General features: G+C 33.3%; 2 protein-coding genes and 3 long non-coding RNA genes across 9 annotated transcripts in view; 3 read left to right on the forward strand and 2 right to left on the reverse strand.

Annotated features, from left to right (window-relative positions):
- Positions 1 to 6,581, forward strand: part of LOC149132098 (uncharacterized) — a 7,754-nt gene extending 1,173 nt beyond the window's left edge. Inside the window, exons 2-6 of one of the 2 annotated variants that reach the window (XR_016245098.1) lie at positions 2,901 to 3,089; positions 3,555 to 3,645; positions 4,624 to 4,705; positions 5,320 to 5,349; positions 6,496 to 6,581. This is a non-coding gene — a long non-coding RNA (uncharacterized LOC149132098). Of the gene's footprint in view, positions 1 to 2,428; positions 3,090 to 3,554; positions 3,646 to 4,623; positions 4,706 to 5,319; positions 5,350 to 6,495 lie in introns of those variants that run through there. The other variant, XR_016245097.1, reaches the window with a different exon arrangement.
- The window catches only part of LOC128249950 (uncharacterized), a 14,442-nt gene extending 7,667 nt beyond the window's left edge, over positions 1 to 6,775 (reverse strand). Inside the window, exon 1 of the long non-coding RNA XR_008266095.2 lies at positions 6,577 to 6,775. This is a non-coding gene — a long non-coding RNA (uncharacterized LOC128249950). The remainder of the gene's footprint in view (positions 1 to 6,576) is intronic.
- Positions 1 to 8,416, reverse strand: part of LOC128249942 (uncharacterized) — a 57,779-nt gene extending 49,363 nt beyond the window's left edge. The window contains exon 1 of the mRNA XM_052974582.2: positions 7,799 to 8,416. Within this exon, the coding sequence (XP_052830542.1) occupies positions 7,799 to 7,805 (7 nt within the window). The 5' untranslated portion in view covers positions 7,806 to 8,416. The remainder of the gene's footprint in view (positions 1 to 7,798) is intronic.
- Positions 7,783 to 12,304, forward strand: LOC149132099 (uncharacterized). 3 transcript variants are annotated; one of them, XR_016245101.1, is made up of 6 exons: positions 7,783 to 8,036; positions 10,068 to 10,158; positions 10,867 to 10,906; positions 11,120 to 11,201; positions 11,498 to 11,524; positions 12,220 to 12,304. It is a non-coding gene; the product is annotated as an uncharacterized LOC149132099 (long non-coding RNA). The 3 variants fall into 3 exon arrangements; XR_016245099.1 differs by lacking the exons at positions 7,783 to 8,036; positions 10,867 to 10,906 and adding an exon at positions 9,132 to 9,356; XR_016245100.1 differs by lacking the exons at positions 10,068 to 10,158; positions 10,867 to 10,906 and having other exon boundaries at positions 7,785 to 8,036.
- A 1,685-nt stretch (positions 12,305 to 13,989) lies between these two features.
- On the forward strand, positions 13,990 to 19,044 carry LOC149132100 (uncharacterized). Of its 2 annotated transcripts, none has more exons than XM_089366271.1 (5): positions 13,990 to 14,879; positions 15,493 to 15,583; positions 17,362 to 17,443; positions 17,843 to 17,872; positions 18,884 to 19,044. In XM_089366271.1, the coding sequence occupies exons 1-5, from the start codon at positions 14,828 to 14,830 to the stop codon at positions 18,941 to 18,943; spliced, it is 315 nt and encodes a 104-aa protein (XP_089222397.1). In that variant the 5' UTR covers positions 13,990 to 14,827; the 3' UTR covers positions 18,944 to 19,044. The 2 variants fall into 2 exon arrangements, with proteins under 2 accessions (XP_089222397.1, XP_089222396.1); XM_089366270.1 differs by having other exon boundaries at positions 13,990 to 14,614.
- The last annotated feature ends 855 nt before the right edge of the window (positions 19,045 to 19,899 follow it).

A 19,899-nucleotide genomic window follows, 5' to 3' on the forward strand; every position in this document is an offset into this window, starting at 1 on the left:
CGTAAGCCTAAGTTTATGTATATGCGTATATGCCTCTTCTATTTTCAAAAATAATTTCTTTCCAAGGTGTACAGATATTATCTTGCATGCGCACACAGAAATGCCCCAGGCTGTCATGAAATTGTTCTGGCACAATACGGTCCAATTGTCAGATATATTTTGTCATAGTTTTAATAGCAGAATTTTATACCAATGGAAGTTATAATTATGTATATTTGATAGAGAAATCCATACGAATTTAGATATGACTGGAATTGATTTTCTACAAAAGTTAAGATTTATTATGGTAATGAAAGCTTTATTATTGCTTCGTCAATCAAGGAGATCACTGGAAATAAATCTGGAAATATTTTGTTCAGTTGCATCGGACACATTAAATAGGATTTTGCCAATATACTTTTATATCAATAACAAAATGCCTGAAGACCATTACCACAACCGGTAAGATTGTATGTCGGAAATCACAAGTTCATGTTATCGCTTGGCATATTTTAGCTTGGCAGACCAGGTAGCGTATACATATCTGTTGATACACTGTCATAACAGTGACACTATCTAATAATTTCATTAGGAAGTATAAAATGTAAATTTGATTTACAGACATTATGGTGCATATCCGAAATTGATTCACTAGAAAAATACATTGAATCACCAACATTTATTGAAAATTGTTAGTTCTGCTAATTACGACCATTTTTATGAAAGTAGATTCACTTCAGATTCGTTCATTTATCTTAACATCTATTTTGCATTGCAATTTCAGCCAGTAATTTCCTCCGGTAATCAGAAGGTATATGATTTCATTGTAACATTTCTATTTAAAAGGTTTTACTGCAATATTCACTTTATAAATTCCTTTTTACGACAGATTTATAATTACATAATTATTGTAGACATACACAGAATATCAGGGTAATGTTGATATATTAGACAGTCTCATATTTTTTATTGGCTTAACTCCTTAACAATACTTACATTATGTAGGCTAGTAATTAAAGAAACTGCAATGTGTTAACTGCTAATTCCAATGTCCCTCTCTCTCCCTCCCTCTCTCTCTCTCTCTATTATATATGTGTATGTGCCTGTGTGTGCAATGCTTGTATGTCTGTGTATGTGTGTGTGTTGTGTGTGTATGTGATATCAGATTCCAATACGGAAATACCACACTTAGTTGCGTGTGAAATGATAACATGAGCTAATTCATGCAAAATTATAGGTGGGCAAATTCGTTTCTGTCAAAAAAAAAAAATGAGAAATCTTCAATAGTGTATTAAATGTGTATTTTTCGGGCAGATGTGCCCAGCTGTTTCGTGCCTGTTATCATCTTGAGGAAATAATGATTTCAACTATAGGCACAAGGCCTGAAATTTCGGGAAGCGCGATGGTCGATTTCATCGACCCCACTGTTCCACTTATAGTTAATTTATCCACTGCGAAAATATGAAAGGCAAAGTCAACCTCGGCGGAACTTGAACTGAGGACGTTGCGGCAGACAAAATATCGCTAAGTATTTCGCCAGGCGTGCTAACGATTCTGCTACGTAGCCGCTTTAACCGATGATTCATACAAAATCATAAATGGGAAGATTCATGTATGCATTTCATCAAACTACTTTCTGTATATATGAATAAAGTTTGACTTCTGTTCTCTTTACAGATGATCTTTCATCCAGTCTTCTTTCTTGCTCTTGTGGTTGCACTCTTAATGTATATATGAATAAAGAACTTGATACAATACTGATCTGACTACCATAATTTGTTTTTGCAATTCTCTATAACTGTATGCCTGATATATGTCATGAATATGGATAGAATTAAACAACCAAAGCTAGTAATTATTTGTGTGTTTGCGTGTGTGTGTGTGTGTGTGTGTTTGTGTGTGTGCCTGTGTCTGTTTATGTGTGTATGTATGTGTGTGTGTATATCACACTTCTGAAAACGACCAATATCGGCGACATGAAATTCTTTTGAAAATAACATTGAATACGAAAAGGAAAAGGAGTGTATATATCAATTATAAACATTAAAAAAAGTACTGCGGTACATAGCATGTCCATGTGTGTATGTGACTGTGCGTGTGTGTGTGTGTGTGTATGTGTGTGTGTGTGTGTGTGTGTGTGTGTGTGTGTGTGTGTCTTTGTGTGTGTGTCTCTAAGCCTGAGTGTTTGCGTGCGTGTGTTTATGTGAATTAGCATGGCTGAATGTTTACAACGCCGGGCTCACAAATCTGAGGTACAGAATTCCATTCCTTGACCGGGCATTGTCATATGTTCTTGTGGAAGACACTTATTTCACGTTGATCTACTTCACACAGCTGTAGAAATGCGTTGTGACGTCACTTGATTCAAGATGTATCATACTTTGCCCTTTCCTGAGACAACATCGATGGCACGCGAGTGAAGGAAGGTATGACTGGGCGAAATTGACTAAGTTTGTACCTCGAAGGGGAACTTCTGACATACAAACAAACATTCAAATATATATATATAAACTACGATTGTGAAACCTACACCAGAGAGATATAAATGTTTTCAATATACACATAGATACTTAACTGCGTGCGATTCTAAACGAAGCAACATCTCGTAAAGTGGCTCAATAAGTTGGTCCGATTGTGCCGCACTCATTCTTAAACATAAATACATCGAACTACTTCAATCTCTAATTGCATACCAGCAACAGTATTAATTGCACAATCACTGTATCAGCTGAAGCTTTAGGCTCGAAACTAAGAGAATAAAACGACATGTGAGTGTATATGTGTGGCTGTCTAAATTATCGAGCGCGTTCTCTATAAATGTAATGCATACGATTTTTTCATAAAACGTCAGGTTACCTGTGTTGGGAGTGAAACTCACTTTCTCTTTAGTAATATTTATTCATATTCTTCTTTTTTACAAGCATGTGGCGGAGAAAAATAATTCCTATAGCATATGCACTCATGATATTTAAATTCTGGGCGCGACATATGTTACATTGCTTACATATTTAAATCAGGGCATACAGAAGACTGTTGTGTCATATTTCATCGAAGTGTAAATGACAAAACAAAGATGAATCTTTCTGTGTTTACATTTGTCCTCTTGTTTGGTGAGTAACAATAACATAGTCATTTCCTTACAAATTAATATGATAAACTTCAGTGTATTTCGTTGTGCAGTCTTAATATTGCATGTTAGTTCTTTTCATATTGTACACATGTATATTTGTCTACCAATTGAACTGAGATGTGCATATAACCATTCTCTCTCTCTCTCTCCCCCACACTATTTCGCTCTCTCTCCCTCTGTCTCTCGCTATATATATATATATATATATATATATATATATATATATATGTATGTGTGTGTGTGTGTGTGTGTGTGTGTGTGGGTGTATGTGTGTGTGTGTGTGTGTGTTTGTGTGTGTGTGTGTAAATATAAAAGAATCTAGTTCGGATTATACCTTTGTGGTATTGAATTACTATAAAATACATTACACGTTTTACTCCATAATGTGATGCGCGTTTCTATTTCGATAAGTGAATAATAAAAATCACAAATATCCAAATTTTAGGGGCTGCGATTTCAGCAAGTTGTCCTGAAGTCTCAAGAACTAAATGCAAGAAAGAATTTGACGCTTATAGAAAATTTGACCCTAGATGCCTGTATGTATTATTAGGCAACTACTATTTTTTTTTTATTTACATGGAAATTATAAATCTTAAGTATATTAAATATAATAGTTTTGGTATCAAATAAAAAATATGTATATATGTATACATGTAAAATGAGTGATAGCAATGGGATGAGATTTTCAGAGGATGGAGTTTCAAGTATAGATGTAGAGGTATTTAAATTAATAGGTCCAGCTTACACAGAGTACAAGCAAGCAGAAAGGTAAAATAGAAGGTGTCCAACGGCAGTTTGTGTGGGCACGGAGATCCATGAGAATGTTGGTAGATGTAGTTCATCATAATATGTGGCCGTAATGAACATTGGATTAACAAGTGAACAAATCCATATAGAGTTGTGTAAACAAATAGAAAAATAAATAAATATATTTTGGTCAGTATGTATGTACGAATATATCTATATCTATGTGTGTGTGTGAGAGAGAGAGAGAGAGAGAAAGAGAGAGAGAGACAGAGAAAGAGAGAGAGACAGAGAGACAGAGAAAGAGAGAAAGACAGAGAAAGAGAGAGAGACAGAGAAAGAGAGAGAGAGAGAGAGAGAGAGAGAGAAATGGTGACGATTGCGATAAGTACCTAATGCATCCTGTTCACGGTTACGTATCTTATGCACCAATGAGTGCTGTTTGTTATGTAGTACAGAGTTGTTGTCGGTGATGACAAAGCATGGACAGTTTATTTTCCAATGAACAATAAATTTCATTCCAACCAAGAGTTCGAATCAGATATTTTATTTCTAAGATGCTTTACTATGAGACAATAATTCAGACGTAATTAGGAAGCAAAAACTCATTAACATGTAGTTACAGGTGCGGCACAATTTACATATGTAACAACCACTAGAACCTGGAAATATATATTCCTTCAAAGTTGATTTGATTACATATAAAGGTAAAAGTTTATGGAAACTCAGCATTTAATTTTATGTAAAGTTCCAAAATTGATTTCTTTCAGGGCATACACCAAATATTTAAAATGCTTGGGGAAACATTCTTCCATGTGTCATACTATTTTTAGTGAACATCTCGTGTGCTCGGTAAGATTTTTTCATATTAATAATACATATTTAAATCAAGGGAAATGTTTATGGCTATTTGATTGAAAAATTCATTCGAATTTATATATAATTGATATTGACTTTGTTCAAAAGATAAGAATGATTATGGTTATGAAAGCTTTCTTATTATTTCTACAATCAGTGAAAACTCTGGAATTTAATATGGAAATATTTTGTTCAGTTGCATTGGATATATTAAATATGAATTTTGCTAATATACTTTTATATGAACAACAATATTCAATACGAACATTGCTGAAACGGTAATATTGTACATGGGAAATCACAAGCACATGGTGTTGCTGGTCAGACAAGCTCATGTTCAGCTGGCCAGAAAAGGTAGCGAATACGCATAAGTTGACACACTGTCATAACAGTGACACATGCTACAAATTTTATAAAAAGATAACTGAAGCAAAAAATGCAAATTTGAATTACAGATATTATGATATATATCCGAAAAGGGTTCAATGGAAAAATACATTGAATTACTAATTTTTATTGAATATCCCAGATTTGATTTATGAAGCTAGATTCAATCCAGCCTCACTGCGTTGATTAATTTTCACATTTTATTCGCATTGTAATTTCAGCCCGGAAGAGACTCCAGTAGCCGAGAGAAGGTATATAATTTCATTGCAACACTCCTATAAAACCGTTTCACTGTATTATACAAATTCTTTTTAGACGTAATATTACATAGTTATTGTAGCCATACACAGAATATCATTGTAACGGTGATATGTTAGAAAATTTCATATTTCTGAATAACTTCTTAATAACATTTACATTGAGTAGACTAATACATTACATAGTGTACTGTTGCTTGCCATATATCACTTGCTAATTTCGGTATATAATACATATATATGTATTAAAAACCTCAAGCTCTAATATTTATATCTTCGGTTTACTCAACGCAATTGAAATTCCCAAATTATATTAAATAGATAGACTTTTCGACTTTGTTTTCTTTATTAATGTAAAGACTATGTCACCGAATATATGTTACATGAGGTCTACATTAAACACACGTTAAAATAAATTAAACAAATTGTCAAGATTGTAGCAGAAAAGATATTGTTTTCTTTGTTAGAAGGCATTCACCCCTTGTGTTACAATTGAGTCATTTAAAACGAAATCCTTAACTCTCCGCAACTGCAATATATATATATATATATATATATATATATATATATATATATATATATATATATATATATATATATATATATATATATATATATATATAAATATATGTGTGTGTGTTTTTTATTTATGTATATATTTGTTAATTAGTTTGTTAATATAGCATCGAGCTGAATCGGAATATCGGATATTTATTGTCCAGGAAAGTAAGATCAGGGTCTATCCAAGCAGAGTTGAAGCTTTTCCTTTAAAGTTGGCAAAGGATTTCAACGGTCAGTTCAAGGCAAATGGTCTTACACTATACCGTTTACATTTGTTAGTTACCAAAGTGTGGATTAGCTTTCATCTACACAGGAACCCCACCTGTTGTATCTTGTTTAGTTGTCAAATAAACATTTCTACTTTTGTATCTGAAAAACAACGAACTTGAATAGTTGAAAAGATCGACATTTCAACCAGTCCTATTGTGTTCTCTATAGGTATTCTTCTAGAAATACCGTACTCATCTATGTGGGAAACAGGTAATTCATGCAAAACCATGTGACGGCAAATTCTACTATGCATCTCATCAAAATACATACACTATATATATGAATAATTTTTTTCTTTTCCCTTTACAGATGAAATTTCGGTCGGTTTTCTTCGTTGCAATTGTAGTTACATTAATAATATATTATTAAATAAAGAGTATAATACAATACCTGTACTGCCTTCGTTTATAGTTATTATTGGTGATCTAAAGTTGTTTATCTTCACAAATAGCAAATATAAGCTTACTTTTTATTTGTTCCACACTTTCTTAAACTAAGAGAATCCCCAACACAGACAGAATATAATGTTGAAATTTATGCTTTAGACATGATAATTTATAGCCAATATTTACACGATAGTATCTGATAGAGGTGTGAAACAGCTTTAAGTCATTTTTAAATACTAAAGCACATGGTGCATAAATGCACACGCAAATATATGTATGTATGTATGTATGTATGTATGTGTGTGTGTGTATGTATGTATGTACGTATGCATGCATGTATGTATGTATATACAGGGTAAGTAAAAAGTAGCGTCCCCTTTCAAGCTAAGTCATTACATTTTTCTATTACTGGTTGTTACTGGACACTTTTGAAATCTATTAAATCTGGATCGTATATCATGAACATAGAACACAAATTAGGTGTCAATTATCTCCGAATTTGGAAGTCATACATGTCAAAACTAACAAGAATTGAACGATACACTTGACTCAATTAGTGTGTATATGTATATGTATATATGTGTGTGTGTGTGGGTGTGTGTGTGTGTGTGTATGTGTGTGTGTGTGTGTGTGTGTGTTTGTGTGTGTGTGTGTGTGCATGTATACACAACACAAGCGGAATGAATGATAATGTGCAGGTACCGAAACCGTAATTAATTTTTAGATAAGAAACTGTTGATACAAATATATATTTCACATTTTGCCATTTTTCAGTGCAACTACTTAACCTGTGATACACTGTAGAGCTAGCTTTGTTACTGTTCTGTCTATTAACTGGGGGTGCTTCGATGATTAAAAGTAGTTCGGCGATACAGTTCTGCCTGCGATAACAGACGAACTAACGTCACAACAAGAGACTCAATGATGGAGTGTAAAAATGCTGTACTAATTTGTGTGGAGAGAGCAAAAATTAATCCAGCACAAAAATTAAGCTGGAATAAGTTTCAGTTGCGTCATCGGTGTATGAACATAAAACTGAGATGGAAATTGTAAAAGAATTAATGGATGAATGATTATACATCTAAGGAGCGTATATGTGTATATGTTTACGAGTGGCATCTCAATGAAATTGATGCATACGGAGATATTACAGTTTATTAACTGTCATATATCGGCCGAGTTACATACAACGATAAAAACAAAACACTTCCTCTCTAGCAACATACCTTCCATTCTTCTGTATTACAAGCAAATGATGTGAAGTCTCATTGATCAGTATTTACTGCATTACCGTGTAGAAAATGCAAATACAAATGTCATTATCTAATAAATATGATGCAGCATATGTTACATAAGGTTCAATGTTTAAAATAAGACATCTGGCGGTCGGTTGTATGATAATGCACAGAATTCGATGAGACAAGATAATACATTTTTCAGAGTTAACTCTTCGTCTCTCATTTGGTAAGTATTTATACATAGTTTAAGAACAAAATTGTATTAGGGGTTTCAAACACAGGTTCAATCTTTTCTTAGAAACACGGTCTTACTGTTCTCCTGTTTTAATTTATGCTGCTTGTTGTTTGAGAAGAGACTGACATTAAACTACTTTCACAGATGGAATTTTACGTCCCGTTTTGTAAACCAGAGAAAGAAAAGTCCATAATACAACAGTCTCAACGCAAGCTTTTCACTTGTGAGATGTACGTCGCTCTTTTTAATATTTCATAGAACTCTACGAAGACGGTTTTTGATCAGGACAATCTTGATTATATATAACAATACAAAATCATATTTCTTACTCACTTACAACGTGAATTCTTCAAGATATTGTCACTACTGCTAAGGAAGAGCATTGAATTTTAATTGGATTTTTATGTTGTTATAGCGTTTCAGTTCGTAGATCAGATAAGCAATAATTAGGACAGTAAATACTAATAATTTAGACAAATCGGTTTAAGAATCGTTACACTGACATATTTCGATCAGATTTCACAAATATAATTTGTTCGTAGTTGTTTTTGTAAACAAAGTATCGTGTGCCTTTTGGCTGAGAATGGCTTCGTTAAGCGGTGCCGATTTTTACAATACTGTAAATAATAATAACAGAATTTTATAAGCTTGAAGCTTATAGCGGTCAACGCGCATGATGTTCACTTATAACAGTACTTCGAGTTTAAGTGGCCCCAAGTTAAAAGTTTATCGTGAAAGGAAGTGTAAGGCATACACTCAAAATGAAATTTAATATTCTGCACTGTCTTATTCGCAATGAAATAACGACACTGCATATGCCTTAATGGGTGTTTCAGATGGCACTGAACGCATTTATATGGACAGCAACATCTAAAAAAAAACCTCAATCACAAAAGTTAACGTATAAAGAATTACTGTTGCATATTTCGAGCATTGCAAGTGTGAGATCTTATGTGTGTATATGAGGGAGCATTTCGTAAATCAGCGTGTGTGCATTTGAGTATGTTTCCGATCGGATTCTCTGCAAAAGTACAGTAGGGTTTTTCTTTTCTTTTATATTGTCTACTCATTCGAGAAGTTACATTTGTCGGGTGAAAGATAATGCGTAGGAACAGTTGGTTAGCATATAATATTTCAGCTTGTCCAAACATATCACGGTATTTAATATCGTGAAGTGCAACATATGTTACATTGTGTTTCATTAAGATAAAGCACCTCTCAGACATTGTTATATCATTAGTTATATTCATTGAAGCTGAAACGACAACACCGAAATGAATACTTCTGTGTTTATTTGTCTTCTCTTATTTGGTAAGTTGCTAAGCGTCGATGATTTTTTTTCCTTACATATTCACTTGTCAATAATTTTCCGTATATTTCTCTTATCACGTATGCGTATATGTACCTATGTATTTGCCTACACTTGAAAAATTACCAGGTAAATGTGAATTTATAGTCTTCGTATTTACATATTTAGCTATTTATCACTGTCCATCCTTTTGTTGCTATGTATCTCCCTGTGCGCTCGCGTATGTTATGTGCATGTATACATAGACCTATATATATATTTTATGTATGTGGATTTATTGGATGAATCTGTATTTGTGTGTATGTCTGTGTGTGTGTGTGTGTGTGTGTGTGCGTGTGTGTGTGTGTGTGTGAATGTACTATATGTGGAGTATGTCCTCGAAATGTGGCCCCACTTCAGGAATTCCAAAATCTAAGGAGTGGGAAACCTTCTCTTAATGGCATCTGCTTTGCCTCGAACTTTAATACCAAGAATCCTCTATGGACCAATTCTAATTCTCTTTAGACAAGAAATCTAAACTAAAATTCAACTTTGGTTGCTTCCACCTCTGAGTGCGATTTCAGAGGTAGCCATGGCGGGCATAATCAGACGAGGGACTTAATTTCTATAAAATATTTTAGAGAATCTCTTCGTAATACTATTTGCATAATGATTTTTGATAATCTGAAATCTACACTACGAAATATGAAAGACCTAATGTATTCATTTTCTAGGTTCCGTTGTCTCAGATACGTGCATGGAACTCGCACTTAGTGTATGTAAAATGGATTACATTGCATATTTGACGAATAGGTCCCACTGCAAGTATGTATTATTAGATTGCAATGTTTCACATTCATATATATTTTCACACTTTTTTCTATATGTATATATGTTTGCGCGCGCACACACACACTTATACACACATATATATGTATGTAGGTATATATACATACATGTGTGTGTGTGAGGGCGCATGGCTCAGTGGTTAGAGCATCGCACTTGCGATCGTGAGGTTGTGAGTACGATTCCCGGGCAGGGCTGCGTCTTGTTTTCTTGAGCAAGACACTTTATGTCACGTTGCTCAAGTTCATTCAGCTATAGAAATGAGTTGCTATCCCATAGTTTTCCATGCCTGGAGCGGGTCACCCTTCACCCTTTATATATATATATTTATGGATATAAGTATATATATATATATATATATATATATATATATATATATATATATTTACATGTATGTATGCATGTATGTATTTATTCAAAAGAGTAAGAGTTTACAAACGATTAAATCTAGATATTGTAAAATAAATGAATGCTGTTATAAAATTGAGATCAGTTACATGGAACAAAGTGTGTTGATAAATAACATGTGAAGACTGGGAGAAATGTTAAATGTATCGAGTACTACAATTTATTTAATCGGAGCTCGCATGCTCCTACAGCAGTGATTTTTAACGATATGTAGAAATTCATTTCTCAGGGACTTGATATTATATCCTACTTAAAATTATATCTTTGTACTCAAATTAGGACTGAAAACCAATTCAATGGATTCTTCAAACGGCTTTAGGTAGATATTTTATTCCTAATATTTGTACACAATTATTCAGATCCAGCGGCGAGTTTATGACATAAATCTCCTCTTAAATTTGTAGTTTTTAACACACACTAGAAGGAGAAAAGATAAATTTAAATACGATTGTTATGGTGCCTCAATATAATGATGAGGGCGATTTGAACATTAACGTTTTAACTTCTGAATTAAGACAAATTTGTATTCCAGGACACGTAAAGAGTTTATGAACTGCTTTAAAGGAGAGGATGATTACTGTTACACTCAATTTCACAAACTGCTTTCTTGCAAGGTAAGATGTTTGTCATTCCCGTAATTTTGTGGAAGACAATTGCAGCAAATAATGAAAGTAATAAGCAATATACGATAACGTAAATATTCCATACCGTAATGCAAGAGTTTTGACTGCCACACTCAGCCAAAGCAAGGATATTGCCTTCTTTCTTTTCACACTGATTACACTATATACTGCGCGTTGATCGAAGGAGGTTGTATACAGATTATTAGGAATATATTTATAACGTAACATTAAATGCAACTATGTTTTGTTCATTCACTATTCATTATACTTTCGCACTGTACTTTCAGATGCATAACTCTAGCAACCGACGGGAGGTACGTTGATTTAATTGTTACTGAACTGTTAATGAACTGTTTTTACTGAATTATGTTTTATATAAATCTCGTTTCTCGATAGCATCATTTTTTTCATATTAGTCTTGAGCTCGTTCACAGTGACATCTTGAATTATACACAGCATATCATTACAATTCTAATATATTAACAATTCTTATATAAGTTGCTTATTATTCCTAATACCTTAAATAATTGATCATACAGTCGAAGTAAATATCGAAGATATATTCCAGGGGACTGAAGATTCAAGATCAAGAAAATCTATGTGATAGCTTCTCTGCCAAATGTGATAAAAAAAACAACATTTATAGGGGAATCCAGCTGGATTCACCTCAGCCTGAAAGTGTTTCACCGAGTAGCCAGCACTGCTTCCTTCAATGGGGAGCTAGGGCAGAATGACACATCGTTGATAAAAACATTTCATCAACCGTATCTTTATCAGCTCAACAAATATAAACTGGTCTTGAAATTGAGATATATCGACCTTTTCTCCGTTTTTTTTTTGTTTTTTCTTAGGTTTCTTGCCACTTTTCACCAAGACTAACTTAACTAACCTTGGTACAAAATAACATGCAGTAATGCATTGTAAACTATATAGAGAACATTTTTATATACGTCAAATCACACTATTTTCAATATGCATGAATAACCATAGTTTTCAATTCTCTTTACAGATAAAACTTCAACCACTGTTCCTTCCAGCTATTGTGTTTACATCGGTCATGCGTGACTAAATAAAGAGTATTTTGCAATAATGTACTGATTTCGTTATTTTGTAATTATGACACCATGTAATTTTTCTTTTTTTTTTCTTTGGTCAGTGCTACTTCCTATTTGTTTCTATATGTAAATTTAAGGAAAAGACTAATATTTCCTTCAAACTGTGATTGTTTGAACCGAACAACAATGATTTGCAACTAACCAACATTTCATTACATTTCAGAGAGAAATTCAGCGCTGATTTGCTGAAGCGGGATAATAGTTAAAGCAAAAATGCTGTTCAATACCATAGACTTGCTTAAGCATTTATGCATGTCCCTTAGGTTTGCCAATATGTGCATTTTGAAACATGAGCCGGAATAGTGGGGGAGTATTATAGGCATATAGTGACAAGGATTCTATGTGGTGCAAATGAGTACAGGAAAAGCAAGTTGCCAAAGAAATATTAAATAGTTTCAATTTCTAGTCATATGTAAGGAGAATATAACAATCGCTACCACAGCACAATAGACGTGCTACGCAGTGTAATGTATACCAGAGGTATGTCTAAGGACTGTCACAAAAAAGGAAATACGAAAGCCAGAAATGTGTATATGTAAGTATGGTATATACATATATTCATTTTTATATAAATATATGTATATATAGACACATTCTATCATATATATGTACATATATGTACATTCATGCATACGCATACATACATACACAGCATGTGAGGGGCAGATTGTTGACATATTACACTTTTGATTTCGCTCATGTGCATTCATTATTTTTTATTTTGTCTACTACAAATATATTAGGTTCAGAAACACAGCACCATGACGCAATTCACTCGGCAAGGAATATGGAACCGATATGCTGTACTGTCTGGCATAGGCGCTGGAAGCTTCAATACAAATATTTCAGAGTGTATGAGTGTCAATCTGTGAACTTGCCGTTTTCCCAAAGCATGTACAGAGCGTGATAATAATCAAACATCCAGTAACTTCATTGGGTTTGTAGTGATCACTAGTGATAGTAACAGTATGCTTCTATTCATCTTCTCACACGGTCACAGACTCAACACAGAGGCTTACGTAAAATGCCTGGGGGAGGTTGTGTTACCCTGGGTTACGAGGATGGCTGCTGGAAGAACCTGTATCTGGCAATATGAATATGTTTTGTATTCTATACTCTTTCAAGCTGAACTCTCAGTCTGATTTCTTTGTTGCACGTGAAGTTATATAACTAATGGAAATTTAAATAAAGAACATTCTACAATAATGTTCTGACGGCCTCATTTTATATTTATAATGGAAGTATTAGAAAAGTATGTCTGTAAAAGTGTCATAAATGTGGACAAAATTAAACGCCCGGGGGACATTTTTTATTTGTTCCACACTAACAAACTTTTAAGATCACCAGCATGGATAGAATATAATATTTAAATTCATACTTGAGAAATGACGTTTTATGGCCAATCTTCAGTTTATAGGACTGGTGGTTTGAAACAGGTGTTAGAGATGTAAAAATACTAACGCACATGGTGCATAACTGCGCAGATACACACACGTACACACAAGCACCCATAAGTATGTGTGTATGTATATGCATATATATGTATGTGCTTGTGTGTTTAGATACATACACGCACACACACACACAGACACACACACACATATATATATATATATATATATATATATATATATATATATATATATATGCGTATATATATTCATGTTTGCATGTATTTATGTATGCATGTATGTGTCTATTCATGTTTGCATGTATATGTGTATGTGTGTATGTATGTATATACAGGGTGAGTCAAAACTGCCTGCCACATCATTATTATTATTATTGTTACTATTATTATCATCATTATTAGTATTATTGTTATTATTATTAGTATTACTATCATTAGTAGTAGTAGTAGTAGTAGCAGCAGCAGCAGCAGTGGTAGTAGTAGTAGTAGTAGTAGTAGTAGTAGTAGTAGTAGTAGTAGTAGTAGTAGTTGCAGTAGTATGATTATTAAATCTACCCATCTACGATGGAAGTATGAAATGCGGGAGGACAGTCGTAACAACTGTGTGCATTGAGAAATGTGTAAATAGACTTGAGAGAATACTGGGGATGTCTTAGAGAAATCACATTATTGTTGGTGGTACAACGTTGGATGGCAGCAGCATGCCATGAAATTGCGACTAATTGACATGTGATGAGGATTCACTATGGAACTCAGTCTGTGTGAGTGTCAACATGCGTCCCTCCCTGTAGGATTTCCATCGGCACTTCTGAAAAAGTACAGCAGGCTGTTTCTTTTCTTCGATCTTGTCTCCTACTTCGTGATGTTTAATAAGTTTGGTGAGAAACAATTTCTTTATCATAAAATTATTCCCTTTGTTCTGTATGGTTATGAAATGACGTGTAGGAACAGTTAGAATACAATGTTTCACCTTGTTCCAACATACCATGATATTCAACATCCTGCGGTGCACCATGTGTTACATCGTTTTTAATTAAGGTAAAACACCTCTATAACACTGTTATATCTTTATTCATATTCAAAGTAGCTGAATGGCAAAGACCGAAATGAAACTTCCTGCATTTATTTTAGTTCTCTTCTTTGGTAAGTTGCTATGCGATCATCTTTTCTTTACATATATATTTGTCAATAACTTTCAGTACATCTCCATTATCAATCATTTGTATATGCACCTATATATTTGCCTATCCGTTACAATTAACATGTATATATAAATGTAATATTTTTTGTATATACGTATTTAACAATTTGTTACTAGCCATCACTTTGTTCTTACACAGACACACACATATTTATATACACATATACACATGTGTGATTTGTAGGCATATATATATGTAGTATGTGCTCGTAATGCAGCTGTAGTTCATGAATTCCAAATGTTGAGTTGTGAGAAACCTCGTGTTAACGACTATTGTTGTTATGCATGATGTGGCCAGGAATCGTAGTGACAAGTTTTGTCTCGTTGGCATATGAACCAACATTTATTCGGTGTTGTATTATGCATAAAATGCATATTGAAATTCATTTTTGCTTGTTTCAAGCTCTATCGTGCCACCAGTCTAGTTACTGAGTGCGCCTTTAGACGTAGCATCGTTTGAAAATCATCAGACGAGGGATTTAATTACTATAAAATGTTTAAAAGTTACCCTCCATAAAGTAAAATTTATACTACGTAATGATGTTCATTTTCTAGGTTCCGTTCTCTCACAGGATTGCGATGATCTCGCAGTTAGGAATTGCGAATGGATATTTAACCTTTATACAGAGAGGAAAAACGATTGCAAGTATGTAGTATTATTTTACTACATGTTATATTCATATAGTGTAAAGAAACTATTTTATTTGTATATGTATATAAGTGTGTGAGTATATATATATATATATATATGTATGTATGTAGGTATGTGAACGTCCTCTTAGGACCTCCCATTTAGTCCAGTCACACTGATATACCAGCCCCACGGCCCTTCATCGTCTTTCGTCCTCCTGGTATGGCATTCCCGCCTGGATCATGGCATTCTTGTCCCTAATGTCTGCTCCCTCCCATTATTGGAAAGTAGAAGAACCGAAGCCATAGGCACTTCTGCACTTGTATATCTATACTATATATAAAACGGAGGTGTGTGTGTAATCGCTTTTCACGTGAAAACGGCTTCACTATTTACTTCCATACTTGTGATACATAAATAATTTGACCTCGGATAAATCTTAGGCTCTTCATTTGATTTTTTTATCTCTAATTAAAAATAAATAATATATAAAGCAATATTTATTTTTAATTAGAGATTAAAAAGATCAAATGAAGAGCCTAACATTTATCCGAGGTCAAATTATTTACGCATCACAAGTATGGAAGCATTAGGTGAAGTCGATTACACACACATCTCTGTTTTATATATAGTATAGATTTACTCTCTCTCTCTCTCTCTCTCTCTCTCTCTCTCTCATACACACGCACACACACACACACTCTTCCATTTCATCTGATGTGTGATACTCTGTGTGTATGCGTGCGCGTGCGTGTGTGCTTTCGTGCGTGCGTGAGGGGTTCCACAATCGCAATTTATTTCAATTACTCTTGTGAGGATATTCACGTAAATCATTTTTTTCATTTAAGCCACATTTTAATTTTCGTAAAAGTGTCCAAGTACCAATGAGGCTTTTTGGCGCATCTTCAATTTTCCAATTCATGAGAGGTGCCCCGTCATCATTCATCTGAGAGTCCATCTACAGAATGTCCTCAGATTTCTATACAGCATATTTTTTCTTTTTTCCTTCCAGTATATAAGCAACAATTTCATTCCCGGGCAACCCCGGGTTGCTCTGCTAGTATATATATATATATATATATATATATATATATATATATATATGGGAGAATATACAAATAATAACAACAGACGAGGACAGGTGGTGTAAATAACAAAAGTATATATTAGTATGACGCTCGGGAATACGGAAAGTCTTTGACGTTTCGAGCTACGCTCTTCAACAGAAAGAATACGGAGACAAGGAGAAAAACACGGAGGAAAAAAATTGAATAGTGTTCAGTCAACGGTCAATCATAATAATGGCCGATCATAACAATGGCTGACCGGAAGTTAGAAATTCTTATTTCAGGAGAGCTAAGAAAGGGGGATATATATATATATATTAAGTGCAACGTTGTATTTAATGAGAGCAAGCGCGCTTCTACAGGATATGTTTTTCTAAGATATAGAAATCCATTTGCTCAGGGGCTTAATATCAATCAATACTCAACATTATATCTTATTCAAATTAGCACTGAAAACAAATGTAACTGATTCTTCCACCAGACGGTAGATATATATTTAATTATTAATGTTTTTACAACAAGATTCATATCCAGTCACATGGTTGCGAAGAAAAATCTCTCAGCATACATTCATACTTGTGATCAAATTTGTAGTTTCTAACAAACACTAGGAATAGGAAAAATAAAGTTAATCACACATGTTTTCTGATATTTAAATATAATGATAAATTCGATTTGAACTTTTAATTTTCATCTCCTAAACTTCAGGATAAATTTGTATTTCAGCGCATACAGGAAATTTATGAGATGCTTTCGTGGAGAAAGTCTATTCTGTTATACAATATACGAAAGCAGTCGTAATTGCAAGGTAAGATATTTGTTACTCTCATAACATTATGGGAGGCAATTACATAAAAAAAAATGATATTAATAAACAATATTCCATACCGTAATTCATTCCATTTCATACACAAGGGAATTTATGAAAAAGGTTGAGATTTTGTTTTGCAATAGAAGCAATTAATAGTATTTCAACAAAAATAGAAATAGTTGGAAGTGGAAATTAAATAAATTATGCTATTTATTTGCGGCATGTACATTAGGTATTCGAAACATAACATCACAATCTAATGCAGGTGAGGTGTTATAGCAAAAACGTTTATGGCCCAATTTGGGTAACCCGCGTACAATTTAGTAAGAATTTATTTACTAAGGGACATGAAATATTAGTACATTTTATTCATTCACTATTCATTATGCATTTCAGCCAATTGACGGCACGAGTGACCCACATGAGGTACGTTTATTTCATTGTAACTGAATTATTAATGAAATAATTTTACTGATTTACAATTGATATAAATTCCAATTATGGACATAATCTAGTTTTGCATATCTGTCGTCAGTAACATCTTGAATTATACACAGAATATCGTTAGAATGCAACTATATTACATGTTTATAATTATTTTAATTAATATCATAATAGTATTAACAGTAGTATTAACAATATGTAAAATAATACTTCAATATTATTACTATACATGAACTACGAATTTCGAATAACAATTCTCAATTCATTTTCATATTATCTGCATATATTTAAAAATACATCATATTGTTGAAGTCAATATCGAAGATATTTTCCAGGGGACTGAACATTTAAGATTAACAAATGTGAAGAAAACAAACTTATATAACCTGGTCTTGAAATCAATATATCTCGGGCATTTTCGCAATTTTTTGGAGACCTTATAAATTTTCATGGAGAATCACCCAACTTATCTTTTTAGATTATATACAGAAAATGTTTATATAAGTGAAATCACACTATTTTCGGTATTATTTAATTTTTTTTCACCTGTGGGATTTTCAATAAATATTTTTTTAAAAACTCGGATTTTTGCGTGGAATCAAGTACACTGACCTTCTAATATACTTCAAACTCTTTATATTTGTTTGGAAAAAAGGGGTAGGTGGGAAACCGGACTCCCTCCCCCGTATCCCGGTATCATAGAATTTTTTTTTTTTTATTCAATGTATTTCGGCGACCTCCTAATATGCTACAAAACCTATCTTTGATACGGAAAACGGGATGGGGTGAGATGGAAGCTGCGAATATTTCGCTCCCACTCTCATTCATATTTCCATCTTCACGATTTTCACTGGGAAAAGAAAATGGAAGTACACTGGCGCAAAAAATCCGATTTTTTTTTTCTTCTTAGTAACTATCTTGCGAGTGAAAGGATCAAATTTTACCCTATTTTCGATATGCGTGAATAACGTGAGTTTTCACTTCTCTTTACAGATGAAACTTCAATCACTGTTCCTTCCTGCTGCTGTGGTTATATCGGTCATGCATGAATAAATAAATCGTATTTTTGCAACAATAATGAATTAATTTTATAATTTTGTAATTATGACACAACGTAATTTTTTTCTTCTTTTTTTGTTCTTCACTGAGAAAGTACAACTTACTAAATATTTCGATTTGGAAATTTAAAGAAATGACAAATATTCCCTTCAAATGTTTGAACAGGATGACAATGTTTTGCTATAATCCAACATTCCATTGCATTTGAGACAGATGACGCCCTGAGTTGCTAAAGCAGTAATATAGTTGTAGCAAATAATCTGCAACATAACACAGATTTGCTTAAACATTTATGCATGTTCCTGAAGGTTACCAATACGTACGTCTTGCAGTTGTATATTTAAGAAACGAGGAATTATGTATAGTATTAATGTTATTTACATTTGACGGATATTTGTCCTCATTTTGTTTGTTGTTAATAGACAGAGAACGCCACTGAAAAATACGAAAACTAAAAGAAGCAAGACATATGCTAGGACACAATAACCTCCTAAGCGGACTGAGTGCAGATATGAATAGCATATGGGATTGGTATTAAAGAAAAATAGGAAAATATTAGATTTGTATAGGGATGAAGTGTGAAAATGATCTGGAAAAAATTGCATGCGTATTGTGTCATACATCGCACTATATCCTGACACACTTTCTTTCTATTTTATTTTCGCTATTAACCGTCCTCGTTACTCACCACGTATTTATGAAGAGGCCACGCACTATACGATGAAAAACATCTAGATTTGCTCGTGGTCACTGAATTCTTAATCAAAATGCGACGATGATTTATTAATTCAACAATCAAACATCCACAAAATATTCATACTAAGAGACAGACAGACGGACATAACGACCATTGTTGTAAGATGGGAAATATGCCCATCTTCGATGGGGAATTAAGGGATAATATTGCAAATCTAAACACTCTAAATTCATTAATTATACAGGAGTGAAAT

Source organism: Octopus bimaculoides, chromosome 18 (assembly GCF_046866305.1).
Source record: "Octopus bimaculoides isolate indiv1 chromosome 18, ASM4686630v1, whole genome shotgun sequence".
Taxonomy (NCBI): Eukaryota; Metazoa; Mollusca; class Cephalopoda; order Octopoda; family Octopodidae; genus Octopus; species Octopus bimaculoides.